The sequence below is a fragment of the Ciona intestinalis genome, chromosome 2 (genome assembly GCF_000224145.3).
Source record: "Ciona intestinalis chromosome 2, KH, whole genome shotgun sequence".
NCBI classification, from domain to species: Eukaryota; Metazoa; Chordata; class Ascidiacea; order Phlebobranchia; family Cionidae; genus Ciona; species Ciona intestinalis.
Window position 1 is genome coordinate 4698031 of NC_020167.2, and position 15351 is coordinate 4713381.

A 15351-nucleotide genomic window follows, 5' to 3' on the forward strand; every position below is an offset into this window, starting at 1 on the left:
CTGTAAGTCCCATTTAACTGCTAAACATTTAACAAGGCGTTTTGATGCGGTACTACAATTTTATTGTAAATCAAATACCATTATATCTGGAATATATCATACCGTTATACCTTCTGAATATAAGAATATTTAAAATGGTTATGAATACAAATCTATGCTAATCAGCCGTTTAAATTCTTCTTAATGGCCAGTTACATTTCTGCCTCGTGCAGTTTCGAGACAAATACCAGTGATACACCTTGCCCCATTAGACGCCAGATACAGCACCGTATCTGCCACTTCTTGTGGTTCCAAACATGTTTCACCAAGAGGGTGCAGGGCGTGAGCGTTCTCAATTATCTTTTTCGCACCTTCCGGTCCAACCATTCGCTCAAAAAAGTCAGTTTTTGTAACCCCCGGGCTAAAAGAGTTAAAAGGTTTCTAAACTTTGAACTTTGTTTAATTGCGCAATACCGTATAGTATATAGTACTGTGGAGGAAGACGGGACACTTTTAGTACAAATATCTAAATATTCTTACTATGTCTTAAACAATTAACAATGGTCTACGGGAGTTGTGAAGATACGGGAGTTGTGGTTTTTAAATTCTTTGAATGTTCTTTGTTTACTACCAAATAGGACGAGAAAAATGAATAAAAAGGTGTCCCATCTTCCCTCAACCCTATTATATTATACAAGGATTGTTTACTTACTTTACGCTGTTTACGCGAATTCCATACTTGGCCAGTGCTGAAAAATACGATGAAAGGAGTGAGACTGAATAACACAACTTTTATTTATGTTTTAAATAAAAGAGCGAACATCAAATTATTTAAAACAACGAAAGAAATCAGGCAAGGAACGACAATCGTCAAAATACTCTACGGGTAAAAACTACTAATAGAAAAAAAAAAACAAAAAAGACGTATGATGAGTAAACCCAATTATATATAAAAAAACATCACCAACTAAACCGGTTTGTTAAACTTACATAAAGCTGAAGACTTAGTAAGATGATCTATCGCGCATTTACCCATGCTATGGTGCAAGACATAGGTACGACATACGGTGGTAACGAGGCTTGATGTATTGACAATACAACCTGCAAATATAGTAGGTAAACAAAAAGTCGTCTTATTCTACAAATTAACTTCATTTTACCTTTGGTCTTCTTTAAATGAGGCACACATTGCTGTGTAAGGTAAAAAGGTGCTTTAACATTCACAGCGAACAGCTTATCGAAATCTTCAACTTTGGCCTTTGAAGATACATTGATTTGAATATACTTTCTAATTTTAACAATCAAGTAAATTTGTAATTTACACTTACAGTTTCTATATCTCCAGTGATTCCGTATCCAGCATTATTGATAAGTACGTCAATTTGGCCAAGTTTTGAAACTGTCTCTTCAACAATGCGATCCACATTTTCCACTTTAACCAGATCGGCACAAATTGTAATGACCTGAAACTCCGAAGCCTTTTATAAGTATAGCCCAACGTGTATAGCCTATATACCTAATTTAACAACATCAAAACACAATACACGGCGAAATCAGTTTCAATCTTAAACTTAAGATTTATTCAGAGTAAATTCACGTACGTTATATATAACAATGTGTTTATACCTTAGGTGCTCCTTCTTCTTCGCATTTCTTCGCAACCTTTGATAATTTTTCTTGGTCTCTACCACAGAGAGTTAAAAAAGCTCCCTTTTTCGCAAAGTTGCAAGCAATCTTTTCACCCATTCCACCAGAGGCACCTAAACGTTAATAGAATAAATTATTGCAAATTGTGACATCGATTAATTGATCAACATTATTATCTTAAATTACTTACCTGTTACCAAAACGACTTTATTTTTGAATTCATCCATCAGAATGTTGTATAATTCTATCACCACTGTCTATGCTCTTTCACTGTTAACGTATATAGTGCTATGGTTGTACTGGCGTCTTTATTTAACCTGTGCGTACTATTTTAACTAAGGGTTTGCTTTAAAATTTACCTGAAATATGTACAAAACAAAATGTGCGGCTTGCAATTTTCGAAAAAAATTAAACAATCAAACGATTGTTTTCGGAAACGACAGTCAGCTCATGGTACGAATTTTCCTAGAAAATGCTCCCTTAAAAAATACAAAGTTCTTTCTGAAAAAATACGTAAGTTCTCCCTAAAAAAACAACATGACTTGTCATGTAGGTCGTAGACTATGTTGTCAACACGAAGCATCACACCACCACTGAAATTACCCACGTCAAATTCCCAGTAAGCACACTTTCTTGCAGTAAAAAAATACGAACGTTTTTGCTTTACTGTATCACACTCACATTGTTTAATGGGTAACGCTAAAACTTGGCGGGGATTTTTTTTCTTACACATATAGGAAGTTCGCTAGTTTCATCAAAAAACCTTTTTGTAACATTACAGAGCTCTGTCTGTAACTTTAGCAAACTTCGTACACGCTGCGTATCGGTGCATATTTTGTTAATGTTTCAACCGGGGCCCGCATAAAGGACATTAGCATAGTTGGTTAGCGCGCCTGCCTCGAACCCAGAGGTAATGGATTCAAAAAAATTCACAGAAAAATAATCACCCACTAAGTAACATACTTGGTAGATCGTAAGCTGGCGCGAGGTGTATTAACATCATCCGTGTTATAACGACTAACGTTTCCCGATCACGCGAGGATAAATTACGTTCATTCATTGATCAAATTTCTACACTATACTCCGCACACTGGGTGGGCGCCTTTTGACGTTTCCAAGAATATATCAACGTGTATTAGCCGCAATACTCACAGCTTAAAGAATTAATTATAGATTACCTCTTGGTTGGAGGGAGGCGCGGAACCACTGTACCATGATGCCGGATATTCATTCCTAAAACACAAAGATTCGGTTTTGAAGACGTATAGTTACTTTAGTCTGTTCATACTGTTGGCCAAATTTATTCTGTAAACTTTTATAACGTTTTCCTTGCTGAAAGAAATATTCATAATTTGCAAATACTTCAATAACAGTATATGTCATTAATAACTTAACAGTACATGCCATTAACAACTATATATACAGTTGGCTGCTTTTATATACGTTGCCCATGCTTTTATATACGTTGGTTCCTGCTACATTGGAGTTAAACTAGCGCAAAAGAACCCGTTTTCCACACAGCGCAATCAACGTAAAGCGGGGAGGGGACTGAAATCAGCACAAAATGTCGAAGCTCCGTGCGCATGTGAAATATTTGCTAATTAATTTTCAGTGTTACCATAACATATGCCGTTGCTTTGAATCTATCTTCTTTAAATCTGTTTTTAGGTCGCCGGTTTTTCTTTTGGAAGCCATATATCGTTGCTCCAAAGATCCCAGCGGAAGCATTAAATTGTTTTTATCTTACAAATAATTGGAAACGCGCAATGACTGATAATACTGAAATTGAAAACCATTTTGGAAGCGGGAACACTTTGTAGCCTATCCACTATACTGTTCTACCATTTTGAAAACAACGGTTGCAGGTTAATAACTTAGTTTCCTATATAGTTGATTACCAAAACGTATAGTTTGATTATTACTTAGTTCTTATATAAGACTCCCGAGCTGTACATGTCAAGTCCAACATGTTATGTCCTATATATAGTTTGTATTAAAGCTAAAAGGTCCTAAATATTTCAAGTGCGATTTAATGATAAGAATACATCGATCCCTCACTTTAAACTAATGTGAGTGTAAAGTAAAGAAAGCAGTAATGAGATGATTTGTTGCTGTTCAACATGTGTTGTACTTTTAACCTATGTGATAGCGCTGCGTTTCACGCGTTTGTTTTAAGCTTGCACTCACTATATTTTCTACATGCGTATTAGCAACGTGCAAACACTTTTCTCAATATGAAATGAGCGGTAATGCAAAATGCAGCCGCAAGGCACTTAGGGCTATACGAAACTTTGCGGTATATAGACATGCTTCCCAGGAGTGTTTCAATGATTTGCGATGCCACGCAGAGACTGCTAGTTATAAGCTATTTCGCAATTGCTGTATAGTTTATGCAACAGTTGTAGGCTACCTTTCGTATATATGTGGAATGGCAAAATGAACAGTTTGTGTATTTCGTAATATGGGATCTAAAACCATAGCTTTGTATTTTGCTGCACTTATACGCAGTAATTATGCACTTCGGCTCGCATATTGGCGTGTGGTTTCATTTCCTGCGTTGTGGTAGTATGAGGCAAAGTTAACTGTAACACGAGAGCTTGATTCGCGCGGATAAGGAACAACCTCTACAGTCTGCTGCAACGTATGGGTCGAGGCTCACAGTACATATAGATCATTTTAGGCGATTTGTTCTGTTCGCTAATGCTGTACATCTACAGCATGGTGGTTGCGCATGAAAGTACGGTACGACATCGGGACACAAGTAGCTACATTCCAAACTATAATACGTACCCAGCTATAAATTCCCCTTCGCTTTTGTATCTTGCAGTTCTTGCGTACTAGAGACATATGGTTGCTACTGCTAGGAAAGAGTAATAAACGTAGAAAAGAGTTATGAAAGGGAATTGTTGAATCTTGTTTTTTTAAGTGATATTTTTGATTCAGATGTAATTGTTATAGTCTACTGTATAGCATTAAACCAATAGCAATTCCTCTGCAATTATAGTACTAGTGAACTAAGCTAGTTACAGAATTGAAACATTTTATCATTTTCAAAGTTACTGGCAAAATCTGCTAAAGAAACGTGTTTCGAAGATGACTTGCAGCAATTGACTTTGAATTGATGTGTGTTGTAATAGCGTACGTTACATCTTTAATCAATTTTTCAATTGAACAAGGTTAAATACTTGCCAGCAGGCTAGGTGATTTGCTTAATTCTAAAAATGAGTACCACAACCCAAAACAGTGGAATGTCGAACCTGGAGGATCAAAGGAGTTTCAGCGCAGGCGATTATGTCGTATTTGGTTGTTTGTTTTTTGTGTCAGCTCTTATCGGGCTTTTCTTCGCTTACAGAGACAGAAAGAAAAAGTCTGCGGAAAACTACCTTTTGGCCGGCAGGTTATACAACTTATATATACAAATGATACAATTTATATATAGAAGGGTGGGGGAGACGGAAATCTCTAGCACATTATATTTATAATTCTTGGAATGTTCTATGTTTACTACCAAATGGTACAAGAAAATAAAATGAAAAATGTCCTATCTTGCCCACCGTACTATATCACTTAATAAATGATGACGGCAATTTTTTTAGCATGGTTGTTATTTTTCTATCTTTTATTTCGTCTACATTCACAACCACATGAACGCAACATTTCCCTCCACATTCGTGCACAGAGCCTTTTCACGTACTTGAATTCATTCGTTATCGTTTAAACTAAGTATGTAGCATATTTTCCATTACCGCAACAACAGCATTTACTGTTAACAGAACTATGAGCGGTTGGCCGGTTGCCTTGAGCCTTACCGCAAGTTTTATGTCAGCGATAACCGTACTGGGAACTCCAGCTGAAGTTTACATCTACGGAACAATGTTCTGGTGGTTCTTTATAGCTTACACAATAGTAGCAATCGTCACGGCCACCATATTTGTACCAGTGTTTTACAAGCTTGGCATCTCTAGTACATACGAGGTATGTATATGTGGACGGGGGAAGACGGGACACATTTGTCACATAATATCAAAATATCCCGATCGCGTTTTAAACAATTAACAACGGTGTAGAGGAGTCGTGAGGTTGAGGTTTTATAATTTTTTTAATGTTCTTTGTTACTACCAAATCGGAAGAGAAAACATGCAGAATGAAAATGTCTCCCATCTTTTTCCACTCTACTATATTACTTTAATACGAAACGTAGTTTTGCATGACGTTTTTTAAATGGTCGCATTTTTATATTATTTTGAATTATTTTTTAGTATCTTGAAATGCGTTTCGATCGATCGGTCCGGATAGCTGGAACATGCGCTTTCATCATACAGACTGTCTTATACATGGGGATGGTGATGTATATGCCAGCATTAGCTTTAAATAAAGGTAAACTGAAAAAAATACGCTAATTTTACGTAAAGTGTGTGGTACGGGACAAACATAAAACGGAAGAAAAACTAGAAACAATACAGAAGAGGTCACAGCAAACTGTAACCATGTACAACGATAGAACAAACAATACGTGACACTATAAATCTTCGAACAAAAAATGCATTTTGTTGGAGAAAACCTTGCAATATAGAACTATATATAGTTGAGAAAAAATTCTTTAACGCTTTTCAGTAACCGGTCTGAGTTTAATTGTGTCTATCGTTGTCACATCACTGGTTTGTATCTTCTATACCTGCATTGGGGGAATGAAAGCTGTGGTTTGGAACGACGTTGTACAGGTATTTAAATAGGGTTAATTTTATAGTGACAAAAATGTGATTGAACTTGTGCTACGGCCAAATTTTGATGCGTAATGAAACAAAAATGCATTATATCTCTAAGTCTAAAACTCTAAAAAGTCTAAAAAATGAATGAATAAAACTTGCTTTATCCCCGCGTGGCCGGAAAATGACAGTCGTTACAATACGGCTGTTTAAGCACCTTCATGCGCATTGTAAACATAAATAACGTATAAGTTGTGAATAAAACGCATTTTTTTCTCAGTTGGCTTAAAATAACGTTATTATTGCTATAAGGAATGTTTTTAACTTTCGTTCAGTACTAACGTTGTTTCTATTTATCCTCTTGTATTTAAGTGCTTTGTGATGTGGGTCGGATTCGTTGCAATTATCATAAAGGGCTCTTCGGACGCTGGAGGAATTTCTAAAGTCATCAGTATTGCGAATGAAAATGGAAGAATCGACTTTTGGAGGTATATATTTGTTGGGTGACTGTGGTAACGCACTATAACTCTTTTGGCTTATGACATGTTTTTGTTTCATTTTCTCGTTTAATTTGGTATAGTAAACTAAGAAAACGGGATTCTAGAAAAGCGTTGTTAATTGTTCAAAACACGATCGGGAAATATGAGATTTGGGTGCTAGGAGCATCCTATATTGCCCCATATAGTATTATTAGTTGTTACATATTGTAAAACCACATCTCGTTCTCCAGGTTCGACCTCGATCCCCGTATACGTCACTCATTCTGGTCAATTATAATTGGTGGTAGTTTGATGTGGTTGTCGGTATATGCGATCAACCAATCAATGGTGCAACGTTATTTAAGCTGTCGAAGTCTCGCCCAAGCTAAGCTGTACGCTCATAATAGGAGTCCTCTTACTTTTAGGGCCTGGTACATTTGGGTCATATATCCGGATTTGGCAAACAAAAATGAGACCTCCCATTTAATAAATTTGCACAACTCTAGCTGAAACTCTTTTAAAAGTTGTTGTTGTCAAAAGTTTTCACGCCTACCGTGCCACTTCCCTATAGAAATGAAATTGAAAATGGTTTAAATTTTAGAGGCAAAAACACATTGGTGTTTTTATTTGCGACAGCTATAGGATACTGTTTAAAATACATATAAAGCAAAACTGTTTAGGTTTAAAATTATAACAAGACTTGATATTATGATTTGTTTTGCTATTTTTTGGTTACGTTCATTTCAAACAACTGTAAATATTGATTCTGTATACTTTTTTTACACTTTAGGTCGCTGTACCTTAACGATATTGGTTTGTTTCTCGTTATCAGCTTGGCGTCGCTGACTGGTTTGATAATGTTTGCAGTTTACAACAAATGTGATCCCTTGACATCTGGTAAAGTAGAAAAATCTGACCAGGTATTTTCAAATGTGAACTATATTAGAAACTTTATTATAAATATAAATATATATATATATATATATATATATATATATATATATATATAAGTATGGTAATAAAAAGAAGAAAAGTATTATAAGTATAGTACTACGGGGAAAGAAGGGACAGTTTTGCATTCTATTTTCTCGTCTCATTTTGTAGTAAACAAAGGACATTTAAAGAGTTATAAAACCGTATTCTCACAACTCCCATAGACCGTTATTAATTGTTTAAAACACGAACAGGATAATTGGATATTAAGTGCTAAAGGTGTCCCATCTTACCCCATAGTACTATATAATAAAAAATATGTAAGAATAGCAACTGATCTATTTTTTTGAATTAGTTGATTCCATACTTGGTGATGGATATTCTCCATTCTCTGCCGGGAATCCCAGGAATATTTGTAGCAGCAGCTTACAGTGGGACTTTGAGGTATATGTGTATATGAAAGTAGGAATGAATGTTTAATTTAAATACCTTGGCATGGCGAGGCAACGACAGTCGCTACAAATAAGGATTTTTTATTTCACACACTTTTGTGTCTGCTTATGAGTTACCGCAGATGTAACTTTGTGTGCGTATCATATGCACGCTGCAGTATACCCATACAAAAATGGATTCTTTTATACACTATAAGCATGTGTAATACCCTTAAGCACCTTTATTTTGTATTCGGCAATTTTCATTTTTTTGTTACGTATTTACATTCATGTGTATCAACACATCAACGTTATTTTACAGCACCGTGTCAACAGGAATCAACGCATTGGCTTGCTCAACATATGAGGATTTAATCAAACCAGCGAAGCCTGACATATCCGACAGCAAGGCCGTACTTATCTCTAAGATATTAGGTAAGATTTACATGTAATACTAAAATATACCGTTTTATTATGGCTCCATGACTGAGCTGGTTTGCGTACATGTATTCAACTGAATATTCGGGTTCAAGGCTTGTCGCTGCTACCTAACTGTGCGTATGTGTCCTCGGGCAAAATACTTAAGGGCAATTGCTCCAACCAGTGGTCTAATGGTTGTTTAAATTTTAGCAATAGAAAAAAACAATCCCGCATGTTACAAACGTATAGTATTAATAGTAACTTGTAAACGGACACGATTTGTTTGAAACAGAACATCCATGCTACGACTGTCGTTCTCTAAGCGAGGTTACAGAAAGTTACATTTCAATTTGAAGTTTTAACTATTTCTGTTTATTGCAGTTATTATTTACGGGTTACTTGGATTGGGCGTTGCGTTTCTATCTTCCCTGCTTGATAAAGTACTAACGATGGCTTTGAAAATGTTCGGTATCATTGGAGGACCGCTTTTAGGAATTTTCTGTCTTGGTATTTTTACCCCAGTGGCAAATTCAAAGGTAAGAACTTCTGTATAAGCCATGTTATAAACCAGTCATCACAATCAGAAAATATAGAATATATGTGCAGACAGTATCCCATCTTACCCCAATGTGTCGTAATATTTGTTTTTAATAGTAATATAGGTCATCTAGAATATTTTTTATCAATTAATCGGTCGTGACATATTTAAATACATGTTGCTTCTTGTGTGAAACGTTAATATATCGTGGCTGTACGTCAACTGTTACCAAATTCTGTTGCAAAGGAGGCGCCGTAAACATTTATATATACTTGCAGGGCGCTTTAGCCGGTTTAATCGGAGGACTAGCAGCTGGACTATGGCTTGCAGTCGGTTCGTACATGTATCCACCTACGGTCGAGTTTACCAGAGCATTGCCGTTACCGACTGTTGGTTGCATTGGTTTAAATGTAAGAAAACGTACAACGTTAAACAGAAAACTTTTATTTTTATAAGTTTATAATTTATAACTTATCTCTCGTACGTATTTTACATGCTCGCCCTGGCACAGCGTATTTTAGCTTTTATATAGCTTGTACAGCTTATTAGCATTTAGCCTGCTCCTAGGTTACCAGTTCCTCGACGATGGTTCCAGAATACACAGGGTTAGCGAATACATTGTATGCTCTGTCATATTGCCACTACAGCACTTTCCTGGTTTTGTTCACATGGACTTTAGGAGTGATCGTCAGTTTACTTACAGGTAAAAAAGCTTTTCCTTTTGCAAATTTAGATGAGCATACAGAATTGTAGGGTACGATAGATACCGAAAGCACATAATATCCCGTAAGTCGTGTTTTAAACAACTAACAACACTGTTTAGAAGTCGTAAGAATACAGGTATACTATTTTATAAACATTCTTCATTTACCACCAAGTTAGACGATAAAAGAGAAGAAAGAAAGTAAAAAACTACTTGCCCCTACAATATACAACGTCGTAAATACTAAACTAATTAGGTTTAACCACTGTCTATTATTAAAATAGACTTGGCCTCGACTGAACCTATTAATTAAAGACAGTTACTAATCCATAGGGGGTTTAAAATCCAGACATGACGTGGACCCGAGACTGCTGGCTTTTGGCGGCGACGTATGTTGTTGCTTAGCAACCGGTAGCTGTGTATGCAAGAGAGAGACTCTCTATATTGATGACGAAGAAGAAGAAGGCAACGCAATGATAGAACTGAATGAAAAATCAGGGCAGGGTTCTATCAAAACATAAGTTGAGCCATTATTTATGTTAAACGAGGTGTAAATAAATTACAAAATAATTAAAATCTTGAAAAATTAACACTTTTTTTATGGTCAAAGCCCTATAAATATAAGGTTGTTATGCGCAGTCATATAAACGGTCATGTTACGGCTTTGGGGATACGTACTGATTTTAAATAACACTTTTTTATGCTGCAACAAATAGGTGATTTTGGTTATATTCGTTTAATTCACTGTTTCGTATAAACAAGTACTCAGATTACATGGTTTCAAAAGTGCAGTGTGCCAATAACGATGTTCGTTAATTGTAAATAAAATTGATTTGTACTCCAAGTGACTACGCGTCATTGAGTCGCGTTTAATTACAGGAGGTACTTATAAACTTACAAGTAGCTGAATAACTCGATTATCATGTTCCGCAGTCAGATTTAAATGTGGAAAGCATAAATAGAAAGCTGTTTGGTTGTCTTTTACACTTAAAGCGGCTGCATGTGTTAAATCTAACGTTAGTATTGCTGGAACACAATTGCAGAAGTTGTGACCTTGGTAATGGGAACAGGATGGTCAAGAAAAAGTAGAAGAAAGGAAAATCCAAACCGTAGCACATTACAAAGAAACGATGGTAAATTACGATTGTGTATCCCGGATAACTGATTTAATTTAAATTTTACAACTTGCATGCTCAATTATGTTAATAAACAACAAACTTTTTCCACATTATTTATAGCAATGCAATTTATTGTTTTACAAAAGATAGAAAGAGTTGTTCGACGCCTGATAGCGTGGATCGGTACGCTGATGACGAAGGGTGTGACGTAGGCGTGACGTCACGTTTCTGGATGGTGTCTCCAGAATGGACAGGCAGCTCGTGCGGATACCCTGCTCTTGCTTCTTCGACTTTGTCGCTGCCGTCAACAGATATATATGACGTAATGATATAGAATAAGCATTCGACTACAAATTTGTTAAATTTTAAAATTTGGTCCATTTTTTTAGAAACTGGAAGACTTTAAACGTCCGCTCTCCAAATCTCCGATTCGGTAAGCGTTGTTTGTAAATGGTTAAAAATTGATATGACTTACTTACACGTTTGTACTTTTACATATTATACAGGACACTTTCAAATCAGTCGACGCCTCACAAGTTTACTCGCCGTCCTTCAACCGCACCAGGATTATTTCAAACGATTGAGAATTACACCGAATGTTGTCTAGAAGGTGATAAAGTAAAGATCAAGTCGTCTTCATCGTATATTAATGATGACGAACAGAAAGAGGTGATGCACATATAGTAGGCTAGGAGTTGATGGGGCACCTTTTTATTCTATTTTCTCGTCCCATTCGATGGTAAACAAAAAGTTTTAAAGACTTATAAAACTATATGAGGAATTTGATAAACGTTTGAAATCGTTTTCTGAAAGCATTTGTATAGTAAAAGCGAATGTTATGGATAAAGACGATTGGTTCTACTTTACCGTAATCTTAATGCACCGAGGACTTTTTAAACATTGCGAGTGTATATACATTAAAACGTCATTATTTATACGAGGGTTTGACCTATAATATGTATACGTTTTTTTTGCTAAACTGTACATGCTATATTTTAAACCACGTCGTTTCTGTTTTAGGAGAAAAAGACAGCAAAAGAAGTGTCTAACAAGCCGACCGCGAGAGCGCGGCGAAAAGTTGGATTCGGAAAAGTTAAACGATATGGTTTGCTGAAACCGATGCGATACAAACCGAAAGTTAAAAGAAAAATAGAAAAACAGAAGCCTAACGACAACAACACCAAGGTAAGTTTGGAAGAAATTAAAGCATTGAAAAAAATGTTCTTTTCATAAATTTTAATATCTTACCAAAAAACAAAAAAAATCGTTTTGTTTGGGTTTTCATCCAGATTCTTCTCAGACCACTCAATTCTACCAAACGTACAACATTTAATAAAAGAATTCAAGTCTACGTTCCTTCGCCTGAAGTTCCATTGACGTCACCTGACGACGATTCAAGCAATGATTATGACGCAACAAAGGCGAGATTGTCGATTCTTAACTGCGCTCTGTTCCCTTTGTCCCCTGTAAATTCAAGGCGTCGTAAAACACGTATGTAAATGTTTTCTATACAGTAGTGTGGGGAAAGATGGAACACCTTTTAACTTTATTTTCTCGTCCCATTTGGTAGTAAAAAAACAACATTCAAAGATTTATAAAACTATATCGTCACGACTCCCATAGACCGTTGTTAATTGTTTAAAACACGATCACGATATTTAAATATTATGTGCTAAAGATGTCCCTATCTTCCCCGACCCTACTATATTATTATATACTTGTTTTATAACTACAGTTGTTTTCCCGCCACGATAAACGATTAAAGCTGCTTTTCTACATCCATATATGCTGTTTACATCACAGGCAGTCCATATGAAAACAGTTTGGTCCCGAGTTTGAGAAATTACAGTGCGAGATATTACGGTCACCGAAGACTTCCTGCAGCCACGATAAATAACATGGTTGATCGATTATACGAAAGTCGAAGTCGGAACAACTTACAAAAGTGGGTGACTCTCTTGATAATTTTACATTACTGATTTAAGTTTCATAACCAATAACTATAATATATTGTGGGGTGCGGTAAAATAGGACACATTATTTTATTTACTCGTCCCATTTGGTAGTAAACACACAGTAACATTCAAAGATATTATAAAATGCATATCTCTCACGACTTCCATAGACCGTTGTTAATTGTTTAAAACACGATTGGGATATTTGGATATTGTGTTAAAGGTGTCCCATCTTCTCCCACACTACTATATAACCGTGATAGTCCCGCGATTATAAAATGGCGTAATTGTTAATTCTGAAAAACACAATTAGGGTATATGATATTTAATTGCTAACGGTATCCTATCTTACCCTCATAGTATTTTATATAGATCCAAAAACTTTGAAAACAGAAGCAGGAAAATGAGAAACAATCATATAACCAAAGCAATCAACCAGACTATGAATCGATTAAGAAATTTCCAACATACGTAAGATGAAGCGGGATAAAGTTTAGTCTGAATAAATATAAACTGTTATCATTATTCTGCAGGAATTTGTCGCTATCAGATCACGTCCAACGATTGACTGACGAACTAGAATGTACGAAGCAGGTGAAACATTTTTCAAAACCAAGATTTGCTGTTTGTCTTGCTTTTCGACATTTTTTTGGAAGGCTATTTTAAAGAGTGCCTTTTAAGGCTACTGAAAGCGTGAGCAACCAGCCTACAAAGGACGTTTCAAGTGTCCTGTTTGACGTTATGCGGACAAAAACATTTTAGCTGCAAATAACACTATAACCAAAAAATTAAAATATATTGGAAAATGGTTAAATGTATATAGTGGAAAATGGTTAAATGTCCTGACCTACTAGAAACTAGATTTACTACCTCTTTTTATTTTAGGCGATAAATGAAATATACTTTATGATGGGATGAAACATACAAGCCGGAACTGCCGTTTTCGCAATGTGGTGTGAGAAGTTCGTTGGAAACTTCATATAACCGCAACGTTTACTGCGCGATTACCATGGGGGAAATGAAACCGAACAGGTTCTATTGTGGTTGTGGTTGGATTTCATAGTAAAAGCTAACCACTTATTTTATATTTAAGTATAAAGTAGGGTGGGGGAGGATGGGACATATTTTTATTCTATTGTCTTGTCTCATTTGGTAGTAAACACAGAACATTTCTTTTAATAATACCGTATTAGCAAGACTTCCATAGGCCGTTGTTTATTTTTTAAAACACGATCGGGATATTTGGATAATATGTAATAAAGGTGTCCTGTCTTCCCCCATCCTACTGTACATATATGAATAAATGTGCTTTATTTTTCCCCGCATGACGGAGCAACGACAACCATTATTCCAAGTGTGTTATTATTAGCAACTAAATCTCATATACCCAAACCCCTTATCATGTTTCTTCCGTTTTTAAGCAGCAGGTTTCATAGGACAACCCCAAACTCAACCATTGGAGAAAACAAACAAGGGGCTAACAGGGGATTAACAGCAACGCAGTTACAGGATTTGATAGAAAGATTAACGAAGCCCAAACCACAAAACAAAACCTGCCATACCAACTGCACCAAAACGCTTGTCGAACCTGGGCATGTCAATAGATCTAAAACTAGAAAGATAAATGACATGGAATATATGAAATCGCCCAGCGAAACGAAGAAGTTACAAAACAAATGCGGTTTATTAATCACGAGAAGAAGGCTGCTGATGCCAAGACGAGAACAAAACACTCTGCTTCGTCTTTAATAACCTGGCAGGACACATTACGTGCAAAACGAGAATTCGAAAATGTAGTAGCACCCACAGTGCCTAAGAAGACACTGACCCCTACTGAGCAATTCAAACTGATTGAGAAGCTCACTAAAGGCGCTAGTGAGAAAGCACCAGATCGCCGCCGTGTGCCAACCGAAGCGGAAAAACGCTTTGGTATTGTATGCTCGCTTATGTGGACCGGGTATTAAAACATAGTAGTTGCAATATTTATGTTTTACTTTCATGAGTATTACTATACAGGGTTTATAGTACTATTTTTGGATTTAGTGAATTGCCATAAAATACACGGTAGTTTAAAGTACTTCGAGACGGCTATGAGCAATTGAGCGACGTTATATTAAAAAAAAGGAAGTTTAACATCATTTAATGAACGGTTTCAAATTTACCGCTAGAAAATATCTTATCTGGTGTGGGTAACAAACTCACAGTTAAAAAGAAATAGAGCGGGACTGAGATCTGTGTGTTAAGATTTTGAGTTAGTGTTCGGATTCGCCTTAACTTTATGAATTTTACATTTTATAAATATTTCTCTTCCTTACATATATGCAAGCAACACGTCACAACTATTGCTGCTACTTGCAGTTTATTTACGCCTATGGCATCGATCGTCGTGCTAAAATAACCGAAATCGTTTTCCCTTAGTTGTTAATTAGACGCACGGGTCTA

At 36.1% G+C, this 15351-nt stretch overlaps 3 protein-coding genes across 5 annotated transcripts; 2 read left to right on the forward strand and 1 right to left on the reverse strand.

Annotated features, from left to right (window-relative positions):
- Nucleotides 1–39: 39 nt before the first annotated feature.
- On the reverse strand, nt 40–2964 carry LOC100182236 (uncharacterized oxidoreductase TM_0325). Of its 2 annotated transcripts, none has more exons than XM_002126035.5 (7): nt 2805–2964; nt 1606–1739; nt 1308–1442; nt 1140–1236; nt 970–1080; nt 692–728; nt 40–400 (listed from the first exon to the last, which is right to left on the reverse strand). In XM_002126035.5, the coding sequence occupies exons 1-7, from the start codon at nt 2839–2841 to the stop codon at nt 181–183; spliced, it is 771 nt and encodes a 256-aa protein (XP_002126071.1). In that variant the 5' UTR covers nt 2842–2964; the 3' UTR covers nt 40–180. The 2 variants fall into 2 exon arrangements, with proteins under 2 accessions (XP_002126071.1, XP_026696359.1); XM_026840558.1 differs by lacking the exon at nt 2805–2964 and adding an exon at nt 1817–2005.
- Nucleotides 2965–4799: 1835 nt separating this feature from the next.
- On the forward strand, nt 4800–10681 carry LOC100184599 (sodium-coupled monocarboxylate transporter 1-like). Of its 2 annotated transcripts, none has more exons than XM_002125889.4 (13): nt 4800–5023; nt 5400–5601; nt 5886–6003; nt 6241–6347; nt 6705–6820; nt 7063–7203; nt 7602–7731; nt 8100–8188; nt 8498–8610; nt 8977–9131; nt 9412–9543; nt 9701–9836; nt 10170–10681. In XM_002125889.4, exons 1-13 carry the CDS (start codon nt 4848–4850, stop codon nt 10355–10357), a joined length of 1803 nt encoding a protein of 600 aa, XP_002125925.1. In that variant the 5' UTR covers nt 4800–4847; the 3' UTR covers nt 10358–10681. The 2 variants fall into 2 exon arrangements, with proteins under 2 accessions (XP_002125925.1, XP_026696355.1); XM_026840554.1 differs by having other exon boundaries at nt 10186–10681.
- An 85-nt stretch (nt 10682–10766) lies between these two features.
- LOC113475781 lies at nt 10767–14862 on the forward strand. The gene is made up of 11 exons (XM_026840557.1): nt 10767–10969; nt 11101–11276; nt 11344–11387; nt 11461–11623; nt 11975–12139; nt 12244–12445; nt 12758–12899; nt 13282–13380; nt 13443–13503; nt 13795–13941; nt 14334–14862. Exons 1-10 carry the CDS (start codon nt 10897–10899, stop codon nt 13825–13827), a joined length of 1158 nt encoding a protein of 385 aa, XP_026696358.1. The 5' UTR covers nt 10767–10896; the 3' UTR covers nt 13828–13941; nt 14334–14862.
- The last annotated feature ends 489 nt before the right edge of the window (nt 14863–15351 follow it).

Coding starts and splice junctions, on each gene's coding strand:
- LOC100182236 (XM_002126035.5), bottom strand. CDS start 2,841: ATGGTACAGTGGTTCCGCGCCTCCCTCCAACCAAGAG. Junction 1,740..2,804: donor CGCCTCCCTCCAACCAAGAG/GTAATCTATAAT, acceptor ATTAACGTTTAG/GTGCCTCTGGTGGAATGGGT. Junction 1,237..1,307: donor TCACTGGAGATATAGAAACT/GTAAGTGTAAAT, acceptor GTATCTTCAAAG/GCCAAAGTTGAAGATTTCGA.
- LOC100184599 (XM_002125889.4), top strand. CDS start 4,848: ATGAGTACCACAACCCAAAACAGTGGAATGTCGAACCTGGAGGATCAA. Junction 5,024..5,399: donor AACTACCTTTTGGCCGGCAG/GTTATACAACTT, acceptor TACTGTTAACAG/AACTATGAGCGGTTGGCCGG. Junction 8,189..8,497: donor GCTTACAGTGGGACTTTGAG/GTATATGTGTAT, acceptor GTTATTTTACAG/CACCGTGTCAACAGGAATCA.
- LOC113475781 (XM_026840557.1), top strand. CDS start 10,897: ATGGGAACAGGATGGTCAAGAAAAAGTAGAAGAAAGGAAAATCCAAAC. Junction 11,277..11,343: donor CGTCAACAGATATATATGAC/GTAATGATATAG, acceptor CCATTTTTTTAG/AAACTGGAAGACTTTAAACG. Junction 11,388..11,460: donor CTCTCCAAATCTCCGATTCG/GTAAGCGTTGTT, acceptor CATATTATACAG/GACACTTTCAAATCAGTCGA.